A 15466-nucleotide genomic window follows, 5' to 3' on the forward strand; every position below is an offset into this window, starting at 1 on the left:
GTTGAGGAAGATAAAAGGAACGCCGCGTGGGTCTTAGATTAGTAAGCTCTGAACACAGCATGAATTCATGCACAAATAGGAAAGGATTACTTTTTGAAGCAAAACTAGAAACCGGCATCTCTACATTGTAAGTTTAGAATATTAAGGCTCAGAAGAGGCACAGGTAAATAGTCATAGCAATCACTGAATAAAAATAAAAATAATGCAACTTTTTAAAAAATGGCTTTGTCCAAACGGAGACACTTACTTTCCTGCAACATCAGCAGAGCATTCCGCTGCCCCTATTAATGTCCGCTTCGTCTCTTGGCTCAGCATTCCACTGTTGTATTGCTTCTGATAACTGGCCTACATTACGAAAAAATAAATCTTTGATGCATATATAGATATAATTATTAAATTGTTCATATAGCAATAGCTGTGTGACAATATGTATCCACGCAATGTACTTAATCACCAGTAACTCCACATCAATACAACAACACGTATCATTTGACTATGAACTAACCACTAACACTATTAATTGATTCCGCTGAAATGTATGGCCAGCGTGGACCAGCGGTGTAGTGGTAATTCTGGAAGTCCAGCCCCGATAGTCAAAGTCCAAAGATGCAGGCAGCTGCACTGGTCCGTATTAACAAATGAGGAACAGGTCTTTTGTAAAGTCAATGGCTCTTAGTTCCATGTTCAAAACCAAACAACCCTCAAATCGTTTGCTTTTCAACAGGATGGGTCACAACAGTACACTGTTCTTGCCAAAATACTTCTCTCACCCAACTCCTGTGAGGACTTCAGTTAAGTTTGGGGGAACGGGAAACCTTGAAGGGTAGTGGTGTCAGGTAAAGCCACTCAGGAGGTACCAATCCTGTCAGCCCTGGCTCCACTCTACCCCCGAAAGTGACATGAAAGATCTATGTGTACTGCTTGATGTGTCATAATGTCCTATTTCACATGTCCAAGTCAACAAATTACGCTGGAGTCTTGAACCATTCTGACCATCCAGCCTTTCAAGTGCTCCAAAACCGAGGGCGAAACTAGGTGGGATAGCGAAAGACCACATTGTTTCATGAAACCCACACTCGTCTCTGGACTGCACAGGAGCCAATTTGTAGAAGAAAAAGAGTGCAGTGTTGGCAGAGATCAGTCCCTCCTCTTAGCCCCAATTAAGCTTCCCCGTTATCTTCCCAGGGACTCTTTTCTTTAACGGATTTCCAATAACAGCTACTGACTTCAAATTTAGAAAAAAAAAGGGGCAACCTACAAGGAAGTGACACATGTGAGAGGAACTGAACTCTTCTTGAAAGTTAAAAAACACACAGAATTCTGGACTTCAAGGAGAACATGAGAGTAATCTAGTCCAACACACACATCTCACAAATGCAGGAGGTTAGAAATGTGTCTTCTGTGACACTGGCAGCTCCTGTAAAAGTGCATTGCACACAATGGCCGCGGGATATCCGCGTGGCAGGACCGGCGATCGACAAAGACCCCGGGGACCTTGGCGTACCAGTGGTTCAATGTATCTTCCCAGAGACATAAAAAAAATCTTTTCTCGCCAGTCATGGGATGGCAAGGACAAACACACACACACACACACACACACACCGGTGACATACTTTTACTAACGTATCAATGTACTGGGCAGGACAATTTTTAAAAAATGGATATACGAGCCGGAGTCATGGTGCCCACTTTCCTGGCTTCAGTTCCGAAAAGGAATGGGGCACAAAGGCCATCCTGATAAAGAATGCACAGTTAGAACAAAACTGCAAAATAACACAACCCTCCTGGCGATGGGGAAACGTTCCCAAATTACACCACTGCCTGGGAAAATGTCTCGATCTTGACTGTGGGTTCTGTGACCAGAAAAGAAAGAAATCAGCAAACGAACTGGGGGAGAACTGGAGAACATTTCCTTCAGGTGACCAGGGCCGGAGAGAGGAAGCTTCGCTGGTTTCTGGATATGTATGGCAAGCATGAGGGAAGCTGGAGAGTGTAAGTCCTCCTCCTTCTCCTCCTCCTCCTCCTCCTCCGAATAGTCAGGGAGGGCAGAAAAGTACACTTTCCTTTGACTGGGGAGGGGGTGTAAGAAGACGTAGTGGCACCGCCATGAGAGCGACACACCTTGTTAATCCCATCAGCTGAATCCTGAAACGCACTAGCCGTCCATCTGGTGAGTGGACAAACAGCCTGTCCTCCCATCAACGCAGGATACGGCACCGAGATCGGATGAGGGAGTTAGCCTCTTATCCTTCTCTCCTCATCACACAGTTTCTTCATCTGCCCCACTCTGATGTCACGACTCTCTCCCTCTCTCTCCCTCCCTTTCTCTCGGTCTCTCTTCCCTCCCTCAGCATCAGGTTCATCCTTTGAGCCCTCTGGGCAGAACAAGAGTCACTGGCCGTGCAGCCATCCCTTCCTCCACTGGGCCAAGGATGGAGTGGGGCAGGGCCCACAGGCAGAAGCCCTCTCACTTTCTCAATTGCACAGACTAAAGCCTATCCAACACACACACACACACACACACACACACACACACACACAGAGTCTTGTCAGAAGCTAATGCAAAGCTAATTATTTATTCTTCAAGAAACAATTTAGAGTTCTTAACTCTTCTGCAAAGTCTTTCTGTTAAAAAAGAGACATTCTACTCAGTCATTTATATGCAACAAACCAGCATCCTGCATTTTTGGACTCTCCTTGCAGGACGGAATAAATATGCTTGGCACGGTTCTCAAACGTTGTCGGCGTCTAGCTCCCTTGGCCTTACTGGCCGCTGGCGGTCCGTGGCTCCCCAATGTGATCCTTTGGGTGCCGGGAAGGGGGACGGGAAGAAGGGAGCAGGAAGCCTGGCCTGCGTTGGACTCAGTCCCAAAGTCAAGTCCTAAAACGTTCATGTTGGGAAAACCTCTGGTTTTTGTATTTCAGGAAGAAAATTAGCAGCTTCAAGCAAGTGTTTTAAATTGGTAACCAAAGATTTGGAATGACTCTGTTGGGTAAAATTTGAATGGGGAGAAGGATGATCTGATCTTCCTTCCATTATGTTTTAATTAACTGCTTTAATTATAATTTATCGCTTTAAAGAGGCCTGTGAGGAGAGCAGCCACTAAAACCAGGAGGGCCAGCTAGAATCCACACCTTTCAAAGGAAGGGGATGATGCCTTGGCAGAATCAGAATCAGAGATGCCCCCACAAGGTCCTCATGAATGGGGGCAAATATGATTTCCTACTATTTCCTTACTATAATGATATTCTATATGCATTTTTGTATCTCTATTTATATGTATTCTCTATAGTCAATGTATTTTGTATCCTCATGTCATCTCAAAGTATTGAATCTCCTGGCCCTTCCCGCCTGGCCCTCACAGACATTCCTACAATATCACACAGCTTTGTGAGAACCACCCCCCCTTCAAGGCCAACTCAGAATAACTCCTTTTCACAGCGTTTCAGGGCAAAGACTGTAACTTCCAACAATGGAGGACAATCCGTCATTAACATATTTAGAGATAAACTGCACAATGGATCACACACATTCACAAACTTGGCAGCCACTAACCCTGGGATGCAATTTTGGATATTTTTTTTCCTCACATCTACCACGGCCAATAGGATGACCCAACAGGCACACATAGGGTTCAGGAGACCAATAAGAGGATGCTGTGCTTTATGGTCCTTTGTAAGAAACTTATAAAATGCTTTGCCAATGTATGATGAACACACCCAATCTGACTTTTAAAGACGGGAGTCCAGCTATATGTTTAATAAAAATAACAATTGACTCGCATATAGTCTGATTGATGCACTATCTTTATCTGTTATTCCCTGCCGGAGAACTGAAACCAACTGAAACCTAAAATTGGGTGCTAACACTAACAACAGGGATCCTGAGAGAGAGAGAAGACTGAAACAGAGAATTCCTCAGAAGCAAAGAATTTCCTATATGGAGGATTTCTGAGGGCAGCTTCTGATCTGCTAAAGATGTGTCAAGGGGAGGAAGCGAACAGCATCTGCTGAAGAGAGAGGTTTATGGCAGCAGCAGCAGTGGTTGAAAATAACATATCTAGAGACTCCTGACCTCTATCCCTTAGGGATGGGCCTTATGAGGTGTTTTAAAGGAAGAGGAAAACCACAAAAGAGCCTTTCTTTCAAACCTCCATGTTCTTTCCTTGATTCCAAGAAGGGAGCCTCTGAACACACGCAAGATACCTGCATCAGTGAAAGAAGTTTCATGTCCTTTGTATGTGAAACGGCCCGATAGATGTTCCGTCTGGGAGCCTTGCGAGGAGGGCGGTTGCAAAGGACTGGGTGGCTTGATCAAGGGGAGGGGGGGGCTCCCAACAGCCAAGCAGAACCTCCAGCCAGAGGGAGGGGGAACATTCAGCCCTTCTTTCCCACTTTAGCCCCTTTTTTACCCTTCATTCTGTCCAATAAGCTGATGATAAAGTTTCCCTACTTGAGGCGAGGATGGCAGTGTAAACCAGGAGGGCTGTCAGCACTCCATCAGAATTGACAGGGGAGAGGCACCAAAGCATGGTGGCACACACTTTGGGAAGGCCTGACCCTTTGGCGACACTCGCCATGCGCACCCGCAGCTCCAAACTGACCACGACACTCCGAGCCATATTTCCTTAACAACAACAAGTCAGGAATCGTAATTGTTAAGGAAAAACTCTGTCCTCATTGCGTAATAAATGATCCAGGGTCATTTAACATTAAGACTTTGATTCTGGCTATGAGACTCGCTAAAATTTGTAGCAGTGGCACACGTCAGAGAGAATGGATTTTTTAAATTCATAGTTAAATATATCTTTAAAAACTCAAAAATTCTTAGGCCTTCGATTTTTTTTTCTTAAACCATCAGAAATTCAAACATGTTAAGTATTTGCAGCCCTAAGCTTAGAAGAAAGACATAAAAAAGGAAAAAATACAAACTATTTGTGCTGTTAAGAGACGCAGCCTGGCTTCCTCCATTAATTCAGCCATTTCTTCAGAATTTATATCAATTGGATTTTCTACATTGCATGCTGGACATCTAAATTTTTTCATCTGTTGATTGAATTCTTCTGAATCTAACTGCAGAGAGGAAAAACAAGAAAGTAAATTTACTTTCACTAGAAGTCTCAACATGAAATCAACGATCTCGGCATTAAAATTATAGTTAGCTGGTGCCACCCTAATTCAACTATATTTTGGTGCTTACTGGTTTTGTTCCTGGTTCTGTGAACTCGAGAAGAGCTATTTAAGCCTTGTTATGAATAGAAAAAAGGTTTGCCCTAAGATTTAAAGAAGTAGAGTATTTTGCTGTTAAAGGTTTGGTTAAGAGAGTCCTGGACAACTTGTGGCCCTCCAGATGACCTTCATCGGCCACTCTCTTCAGCTCCAGCCAGAAGAATCATGACTCAGAGATTCATCAGGAGTCCAACGCCATCAGGAGGACCCAGCGTTGCTCACCCTTGCTTAAAGAATGAGAGAAATCGCAGAATCATCCAATGGTCAAGCTAGAAGGAATCTCAAGGGTCATCAAGTCCAACCTCCTGCCAAAGCTGGGAAAACATCCCCGACAGATGGCCGTCCAAATTCCAATAAAAGAAAGTCCACTGCCTTTTGAAGCAGGGCATTCCATTATTGAAGAGCCCTCAAGGGTTCAAATCCAGTGGAACAAATCTACAACTAGAGTAGGCCTATTAAATCAGTGGGGATCTGGTGAATCAACTCCTCCAAAAATTCCATAAATGTGATGGCCCAACTGTAACTGTGGCTTGCTTTTGATCTTCAGTCCCTGTCTGGTAGTTAATTCTCTTGTTTAGTTAAAAAGCTTCCTTCGTTTTAATTTGATTCCATTCGTTTGCGCCTTATCCTCTGGAGCTGAAGAAAACAAGTTTGGTCCATCTTCCATAGCTGTTATCAAGTGTTCGAAGATAGCTAGGATATCATCTCTCTGTTATCCCTTTTTCAAGCTAGACATATCCGGCTCCCTCCAGTGCTCTTCATAAATAAGGCTTGGTTTCCAAACCCTTTACTCTCATTGCTACCCTCCTCTGGATTAGGTGAAAGCTCATCGCTGCCCTTCCTGAAGAGTGGGACCCAATACTAGACGCAATATTCCAGGTGAGGTCATGACCAAAGAAAGTCAAATGCTAAACTTACTTCTTTTAATCTGGAAATTATGTTTCTGCTGATGAAGAACAATAATGTGTGTGTTTTTTTTTTTAAAAAAAGTAAAACCAGAATCATAGTTGTAATAATATAAGGAGAACAACGTACTGTATATAAAGAGAGCAACATATCTTTCCAGAATAGTAAACAAACCATGACTACACCTGAAAGGACACTTTCTAAGGATGCATACCTAAAGAGAGTTGTACCTGATAGATCAACGCTTCGGCCTTCTTTTGCTCCGCTATAACTCAAGTACCCTCAAGTTCATTCCCTCCTTCTCTGCACTCCTTTTCAATTCCACTTCGAGATGAGAAAAAATCTGATTCAGTGCAACTAGCTGAATGTTGGATTTCACTAAAATACGAGTGTGAGTCTGTGGGCCCAGGCAACTGATCACGTTATGCCTTAACTATTGGTACAGCAGGACCCCCCTATGTGTGGGGGATCGGTTCTTGTTGGGGGGGGAGGCAATTCAGACCAGCCTGGGGAGATGAAAGTAGGATGTGGAGGGGATGGAGAGCAGGCCAGGGAGGCCCGGTTGGGTCCACCTCTTCCTCCCCCTCTCCTCTGCCTGAGGGAGCTCTGCATCTCTGCCCAAGGAGTCTCGGCCCTGCCCCAGAGTTGCTGCTGCCCCCTCTTTCTACCCGATTTTTCTGGTTCCCAGCGCAATCCCAGCCATGACGGCTTGTCGGCAGAAGCTGGGATTGGCGCACCCACGCCTCGCCTGGTCTGAAGGCCTGACCCAACCCACACCTAGGAGAGCTTGAGTGAGAGGGAAGGAAGAAGGACGATCCCGTCCCCTGCCCGGATGAGCGGAAGTTCTTCCTTGCTTCCCACCTCGTCCTGGCATTCTGAAAACATGGCCCCTGGACCCAAGGAATGGAGCTACAGTGCTGTGAGAATTGACCAGTCATCCGTGGTTAAATGAAACCACAGGTATTGGTCCAGCTGATCCGAGGGTCCTACTCTACCTGTCACTGAGAAGCAAGAGATCTCATGAAATAGATAGAAGCCGAGCAGTGTGTTCATCAGTGAGTCTATTGAGAACAAATACACTACACAGTAGAACCTCTACTTACAAGCGTCCCTACCGATGAACAGTCCAACTTATGAACAGCTCCGTTTGCAAAATTTTGCTTCTACTTGCAAACGGAGCTTCAAGATAAGAACAAAAAAATGAGGAGGGGAAAGTGTGAAATTTGAACTTTCTGTTAACCGTTGGCCAGCGGAGAGGCTGTTTCTCTGCTACCTCGCTCGTCCCAGCAGTCAGAGAGTGGATAAGGAGAGAGTCTTCAGACTGCCTGATACTGTACTATACAGACTGTATTTTTTTTTTGCTTTTTTACAATTTTGATTTTTAGATTGTTGACTTTTTTAAAACAGAGAGAGTGCCTGTTCTGGGTGAATACAAACACTGTACATTATTTACTGTGCTGTACAGGGGTTTTTGCAGCTTGGTGGAGGGGTAGGGCTAGGTGGGAGGGTTATGTTTCTGTGCCCTGATGGGTCTTGCAGTGTGGATATAATATGTGAAAAGTAGACTGCAATATTAAATTAAAATTAAATGTGAAAATTAGACTGTATAATTTTAAAATGTAAAATTTATGTATTTATTTTTGCATTCTGTGGCCCCTAGGGTTTGTGTACAGTGACCTCTTTGTTGATTTAAAACATGTGAGTGTAAAATGTGGCTTCAACGTCTTTTTTTTCTTTGGGGATCTGTTTGCTGTAATAATGGTTGCTGATCGTTGATGCAGGCAGGCAGGCAGGCTTTAAAATGGAGTTTAAAATTGACTTTTAAAATGGAGTCTACTGTGGACTCGAGGCTCTCCCCCCCCCATCCATTGTCTTATCTCTCTCACCCTCTATCCTCTCTTTTTGTGATGAAGAGTTCTGTGCTGGAATAATGTTTGCTGGATTCTGTGGCTTTTTAAACAGGTGTTCTGTTTAAAAGGTGTTCTCCTGCCCTTTTTATGTTTCTGTGCCCTGATGGGTCTTGCAGTGTGGATATAATATGTGAAAAGTAGACTGCAATATTAAATTAAAATTAAATGTGAAAATTAGACTGTATAATTTTAAAATGTAAAATTTATGTATTTATTTTTGCATTCTGTGGCCCCTAGGGTTTGTGTACAGTGACCTCTTTGTTGATTTAAAACATGTGAGTGTAAAATGTGGCTTCAACGTCTTTTTTTTCTTTGGGGATCTGTTTGCTGTAATAATGGTTGCTGATCGTTGATGCAGGCAGGCAGGCAGGCTTTAAAATGGAGTTTAAAATTGACTTTTAAAATGGAGTCTACTGTGGACTCGAGGCTCTCCCCCCCCCCATCCATTGTCTTATCTCTCTCACCCTCTATCCTCTCTTTTTGTGATGAAGAGTTCTGTGCTGGAATAATGTTTGCTGGATTCTGTGGCTTTTTAAACAGGTGTTCTGTTTAAAAGGTGTTCTCCTGCCCTTTTTTTAAACAAAAAGGTGCTTGGTTTTCTTTAAAAGGTGCTTGTTTTTAAGGATGTTCTGTTTAGATGGAGTTCCCTTCCCCTCCCTCCTTTCCTGCCCTTTTTTTGACCTAAGTTCATCTTAAGTCAAAAGAAGAAAAATTCTCTCCCTAGTGGTAGAGGATGGATTAACCGGCTTTGCATTAGTTCCTGTGGGCACTAATGCATCGACGTAAGAATGGTGCCTCTAGATAAGAACGAAAAACAGCCGGAATGGATTAAATGGTTTTTCAATGCATTCCTATGGGAATTTTTGCTTCTACCTATGGACGTTACCTACTGGGGTAACTACAAGTCACTTTTGACTTGACGGTACATAACTTTAATTAGCCAGATCTCAGACTTCATGCTGACTTTGTTCCAGGGCTACCATCACTTACTGGAGACAAATGCAAAGGTTATTGTAAAATGTGCTACAAATCATTGGAACCAAATAACATGGGAATTTGAGCTGTGGAGTCTCCTGCAAAAGGACTGCTGTATCCAAAGAAGGGGCAGAGCTCAAGGAATGCCTTTAAGGGATAGCGCTCAAGGCAGGCAGTAGGCCGGTTGGTGGGGCAAGGGAGGTCCCGCTGGGAAAGAAATGGACCTGGGAACCGCCAGAAACAGAGGAGAGGGCATCGTGACCTTGTAGTTGTGTTTTCATGCTTCTCTGCATGAACCGCTGAGTGCCTCTTGCAGTAGCAGGTCAAATGTCCACTACTCGCGTATATCTCCATCACAGTTTCTCTGATATCTGACCACTGCCCCTGACCAATTCCCAGTCCCTGAGATTTTCTGGAAAGTGGCCACACTGTCTGACACATGCATTCGTTATATCCCATTTGCCTTCCTTTAAAACACTCTACACGGGGCTGCATTCAGTTCTTCACCGTAAAAGCTTCACTGGTCACATGTTCGTTTCTGGACATAATTCCGACTGCCCTCCATGGCCTTCCGAAGGGGGACAAACGGGTCCCTCCAGCCCTTCTGCTGGCAGAGAAATGTTTATTTTTACCCATGCATTTGGCCAATGACTGACTGTAGAGGATAGTGAGTAGGTCCTTTTTCCCCCCCAATGGTAGGTGCTATACTCCTTTTTGGCATTTTTTTTCAATAGCTCCTTGATTTCTTTAATCCTGTGTTTGTTCTGATGTAATCATTTATTTAATAATCTTTTATTGAACTTTATTGTGGGTTTGAGCTTTATCTGATTTTCTAAATCGTGTTGCAAATTTTGTTAAGTCCTCCATGGGAGAAAGGTGGGATATAAATACTGTAAATAAATAGACAAACATATTTCTTTCGCATTAACGTAACAAGACTTACTTTATCAAGATCTTCGTCTGTTATAGTTTTTTCAGCCAGTGCCCAGTTTGCATCAGCTAAGAATCTATCGAACTTCAACATTGCAAAGGCAGTGGCCAGCAATTGTTTGAAATGTTGAAAAACATTATGCCTTGCCATGCGCTTTGGAAAACTAACATTACAGAGTCCTGTAAAAACAGAAAAATAATGAATTATTCCCTGTAAGAAGTGTAAGGAAACAGCAAATACCTACAAGAACTACTCTGGGCATTTTTATTTGAAGGGTTAAATATAAACAGTCTTAAACTGTGAGAGTCATGCAGTTTCACTTTCCTAGGCAAAACAGTACTTATTCAAGAAACTAAATCAAATGGAACTTCACCTGCCTCGTGTATTCTCTTTCTCTTCCTGTACAGAAGAGCATCACAACGACAGATATATTTTTCCCTTTCTAGCAGGTTTACGCAACTAGTATGTTTTTAAGGGAGAAATCAGAGCTATTTGATGAGATTTAGCCCCAAAAGTCCAAGCGCAGCTTACAAAATATCAGCACTCAAGTTAAGCCCAGCTTACTCCAGCAAGCCTGTTTTTGTTCTGTATCAAACAGAAGGCCGTTCTCTGCAGGCAACACATGTGGTTTTCTCTCACACATTTTCTCCTCTAGTCCTATAGATTTCTAGGCATGTAAAATGTTTGTGGACTTCAGCCACTTTCACAAGTGTAATGACCACATCTAAGGAAGTGGCCAGCAAAATACTCTCTGTGAATATTCATACAAATTCTATTTGCCATGGTTGACAGAACATCTCTCACAAAGCAGAAAATCTTCAAAAGTTGTCCCAGAGTAAGTGAGACAACCCCTTCACGGATTGCTGCCTTGTCGTGGTGAAGGGGCTTGGGTAACTCAGAGAAGCTATGGGCTATGCCGTGCAGGGACACCCAAGGCGGGCAGGTCATAGTGGAGAGTTCTGACTAAACACGATCCACCTGGAGTAGGAATTGGCAAGCCACCCCAGTATTTTTGCCAAGAAAACCCCATGAACAGAAACAAAAAAGCTAAAAGACATGACGCTGGAAGATGGGACCCTCAGGTCGGAATGCGTCCAACATGCTACTGAGGAAGAGCGGAGGACAAAGACAAGTAGCTCCAGAGCTAATGAAGTGGTTGTGCCAAAGCCGAAAGGACGCTCAGCTGTGGACGTGCCTGGAAGTGAAAGGAAAGTTCGATGCTGCAAAGAAAAATACTGCATACGAACCTGGAATGTAAGATCTATGAACCTTGGGAAGCTGGAGGTGGTCAAACAGGAGATGGCAAGAATAAACATCGACATCCTGGGTGTCAGTGAACTGAAATGGATGGGAATGGGGGAATTTAATTCAGATGATTATCATATCTACTATTGTGGGCAAGAATCCTGTAGAAGGAATGGAGTAGCCCTTATAGTCAACAAAAGAGTGGGAAAAGCTGTATTGGTATACAATCTCAAAAATGATAGAATGATTTCAATACTAATCCAAGGAAGACCTTTCAACATCACAATAATCCAAGTTTATGCACCAACCACCAATGCTGAAAAGGCTGAAATTGACCGATTCTATGAAGACCTACAACACTTTATAGAACTGACACCAAAGAAAGATGTTCTCATTCTAGGGGACTTGAATGCTAAAGTAGGGAGTCAAGAGACAAAAGGTACAACAGGGAAGTTTGGCCTTGGAGTTCAAAACGAAGCAGGGCAAAGGCTAATAAAGTTTTGTCAAGAGAACAAGCTGGTCATCACAGACACACTTTTCCAACAACAAAAGATAGAAATCACCAGATGGGCAATAACCAAATCAGACTGATTATATTCTCTGCAGCCATAGATGGAGAAGCTCTATACAGTCAGCAAAAACAAGACCTGGAGCTGATTTTGGCTCTGATCATCAGCTTCTTATAGCAAAATTCAAGCTTAAACTGAAAAAAGTAGGAAAAACCACTGGAATCGTCAGGTATAATCTGAACCAAATTCCTTATGAATACACAGTGGAAGTGAAGAACAGATTTAAGGAACTCAATTTGGTGGACAGAGTGCCTGAAGAACTATGGATGGAAGTTTGTAACATTGTACAGAAGGCAGCAATAAAAACCACCCCAAAGAAAAGGAAATGCAAGAAAGCAAAGTGGCTGTACAACGAAGCCTTAAAAATAGCAGAGAATGGAAGGGAAACAAAATGCAAGGGAGATAGGGAAAGTTACAGAAAACAGAACACAGACTTAAAAAGAATAGCATGGAGAGACAAGAGGGCCTTCTTAAATGAAATAGAGGAAAAGAATAGAAAGGGAAAAACCAGAGATCTGTTCAAGAAAATTGGATATATTAAAGGAACATTTTGTTCCTGTAGTGATGAATGAAAGTGAGAGCTGGACCATAAAGAAAGCAGACCGCTGAAGAATTGATGCCTTTGAATGGTGGTGTTGGAGGAGGCTCTTGAGAGTCCCCTGGACTACAAGGAGAACAAACCTATCCATTTTGGAGGAAATCAACCCTGAGTGCTCACTGGAAGGACAGATCCTGAAGCTGAGGCTCCAGTACATTTGCCTGATGTTGGGAAAGTGTGAAGGCAAGAGGAAAAGGGTACGATAGAGGATGAGATGGTTGGACAGTGTCATTGAAGCGACCAACATGAATTTGACCCAACTTCGGGAGGCAGTGGAAGACAGGAGGGCCTGGCGTGCTCTGGTCCATGGGGTCACAAAGAGTCGGACACGACTAAACGACTAAACAAACGAAGTGAGACAGACGGAAAACAAGACTATTTGCTATATTTTCTTATGACTACTTTATTTCGGATGAACATAATAGCTTAGGCTCAGCAGAGTCACCCAGTGGGCAAGTTACAAATGTAATTTCAGATCTAACGATCAGGTAGGTGAATTTTAAACAGGGGAATTAATATAGTTCTCTCAGTTTTATCTGAATTATATGTTAATTGTGTATTAGCAGATAGATAATTATATCCGAATTAGACATTAAAATTATGACAGGTAGTTTTTATTATTCAAGCCAAATTTTATTTTAAATCTTCAAGAATGATTTTTTAAACAATAAAACTATAAAAACCTGAGCTGTAGTTTAATACATTTTGCTAGACTTGCCCTGTAGAACGGAATGGCTCTTGTTGGCACAAGAGGTCTTCCTCCTCCTCTTCTTCCTCCTCCTCCTCCTCCTCCTCCTCCCTCTGCACTCCCTTCCGCCCTGCAGACACCTGGCGCAGAGAGATCAGCCATCCAGGGGAGGAGGTTTTGAGGACACACGGAGGGAAGTGCAAGGAGGCAGGGAGATGCGCCCCTTGAAGTTCTGTCCACACAGGCAGTTCTGTCCGTGAAACCGGCCTGTGTACTCTTAGGGCACATCTACACAATTCATCTGCATCTCTGTATGCAGTGCTGCAAATGACAGGGACTGAAAAATCGCGGGACAGCTGAACGATTCTGAAAGGCTGTTTGTGTTTTGATGGGCAGGGCCGACCCTCAGCTGATCGGCGCTGATCGGGGAACTGGAGAAGCAGCAGAACTGAATCCCCCAGCTTGGAGGAGGCCCCCGCCCGCAATCACAGCCGGGGGATTTGGCTCCCTTGCTTCTGGCGGCTTCTGGGCACAGCACCCATCAGCTGATGGCCAGCCCTCCGGCTGCTTGGGGGTAGCTACGCAGGGAATCCTCCAGGCCGAAGGAGGCTCCCGCCATCACTGCGCACATGGCCTGACAAAACAAAGTTAGTTATGGGTGATGAGCAATCAGATGGTGGTGGGGGGGGGGGAATGGACAAGAGGGAGAAGGGGGAGAAGGGAAAGAGGAAACATGGATTAAGGGTTGGGGGGACAGGCGATTGAAGAGTGGGCAGGGAGTGAGCCATCCGGGAGTGCTCTCATTTTATTTCATTGAATTCCTGCTCTCTGGTATAGCGCTATATCAGATAGAAGGGATTTTTAAAAAAGCAGCAGCAGTGTTTACACGGGTGGAAATGATTCCAAATCTCCCCATAACAAACTGACCTCTGGCAGGGGAGCAGAATAACTGCACGTACGTTGTGTGTATGGTTAGATTTGTGTAGTGGTTATTTTTCATCAGAACCTCATACAACATGGTTTTTATTGTCAGTGGATTCAAGGCCTTAGCCACCAACTCACACACACACAGAGAGAGAGAGAAAGACAGAGAGAGAGAGAGAGAGAGAGGGAGTTAAAATATAGTTTTATAGTAACATTGCTTCTGAACTAAAGAGTGGGCTCGACACCCCTGTTGTGGCACCCGATGTCCCTGCCAAGGAGAAAAACTACTGATAGAGATGATGGAGAGCGCTTTGGAGTGACCCCCCCCCCCGCTGGTGAATTCTTTCATCCCACCCGAGTTAAAGGACAGTTATAGAAAACAAAATGTGGTCCTACAGAGTTTACGGTTCACATTTCTCCAATGCTAGAAAATAAAAAGACTGTTTGTCAGAAAGATTCGTTGCCAGTTTTTTTTCGGGGGGGGGGAAAGGGAGGATGGAGATTGCCCGAACTTGAACCCACTCACAGTATGCACACACACAAAAAATCACACACATCTCTATGTGTGAAATAAATGTTACAACCCATTTGGAAAAGGGACAGAAACAAACTAGAGAAAATGGAGGAGCTAAGAGATGCTGACAGATTTTCAGAACCAGAATCCACCCCATTATCACACCATCTCTGCACAGCATTTTACACAGCAATGAAAAAAAAACAGGTTTATTTTCCTACTAGAGTTAGAGCCTGAATTAACTTAATTAAATTACACACATTTAGCATGAAACAATAATTTACATCATCATCATCCTTATGGCAATAATATGGGACAACCAGGACAACCCTATCTGCTCACTCAAAAGTATGTCCCAGACAATCCGGGAATGAGAACATGGGATATCTGTCTAAGCATTGAAGGTTAGACGGTGAAACAAGCACAAAAGAGGGACAGAATAAAGCATATGAATAGGTGGCCTCTGACAAATAATGTATCTGAGATAAGAAAAGGGGTTGACAAATTTATATTCTGGGCAGAACAGGCAACTTTAATTGAAAAACCACATTTCATCATTCAATAACTAATTTTTAACTGACCATAACTATTTAATTGTTCTGTAAACAATATCAGAGGATCAACAAATATATTATTCTTCCAAAAGAAACAATGAATATATTAAACATTTTACCTAATGCGATAACCAGCTTTTTCACAGTGGTAGAATTAATTATCAAGGTCAGCAAAGATGATGATACAGAATAGAAGAATATCTGAAATATAAAAATGTATGCAATTAGCAGAGAACAAATTTGATACTTTTTAAAAATGCTACAATATTTTGTTAATTCCCCTCCCCGTATCAGGCCACTTTCTGATACAATGATCCTAAGCATATTGATTCAGTCCCAGTGTGCTCACTAGCACTTACTACCCAGTAACTTCACTTACAAAAATTATCTAGTTACCTTTGAGAGATTAAAGCTATTTTCACC

The 15466-nt window shown here is 43.2% G+C and overlaps 1 protein-coding gene across 1 annotated transcript in view; it reads right to left on the minus strand.

Annotated features, from left to right (window-relative positions):
• The window catches only part of LOC140702843 (solute carrier family 9 member C1-like), a 67131-nt gene that overhangs the window by 35200 nt on the left and 16465 nt on the right, over positions 1-15466 (minus strand). The window contains exons 5-8 of the mRNA XM_078382219.1: positions 15163-15244; positions 9964-10130; positions 4933-5073; positions 248-345 (exon numbers count right to left, since the gene is read on the minus strand). Of these exons, the coding sequence (XP_078238345.1) occupies positions 248-345; positions 4933-5073; positions 9964-10130; positions 15163-15244 (488 nt within the window). The remainder of the gene's footprint in view (positions 1-247; positions 346-4932; positions 5074-9963; positions 10131-15162; positions 15245-15466) is intronic.

Source organism: Pogona vitticeps, chromosome 15 (genome assembly GCF_051106095.1).
Source record: "Pogona vitticeps strain Pit_001003342236 chromosome 15, PviZW2.1, whole genome shotgun sequence".
Taxonomy (NCBI): Eukaryota; Metazoa; Chordata; class Lepidosauria; order Squamata; family Agamidae; genus Pogona; species Pogona vitticeps.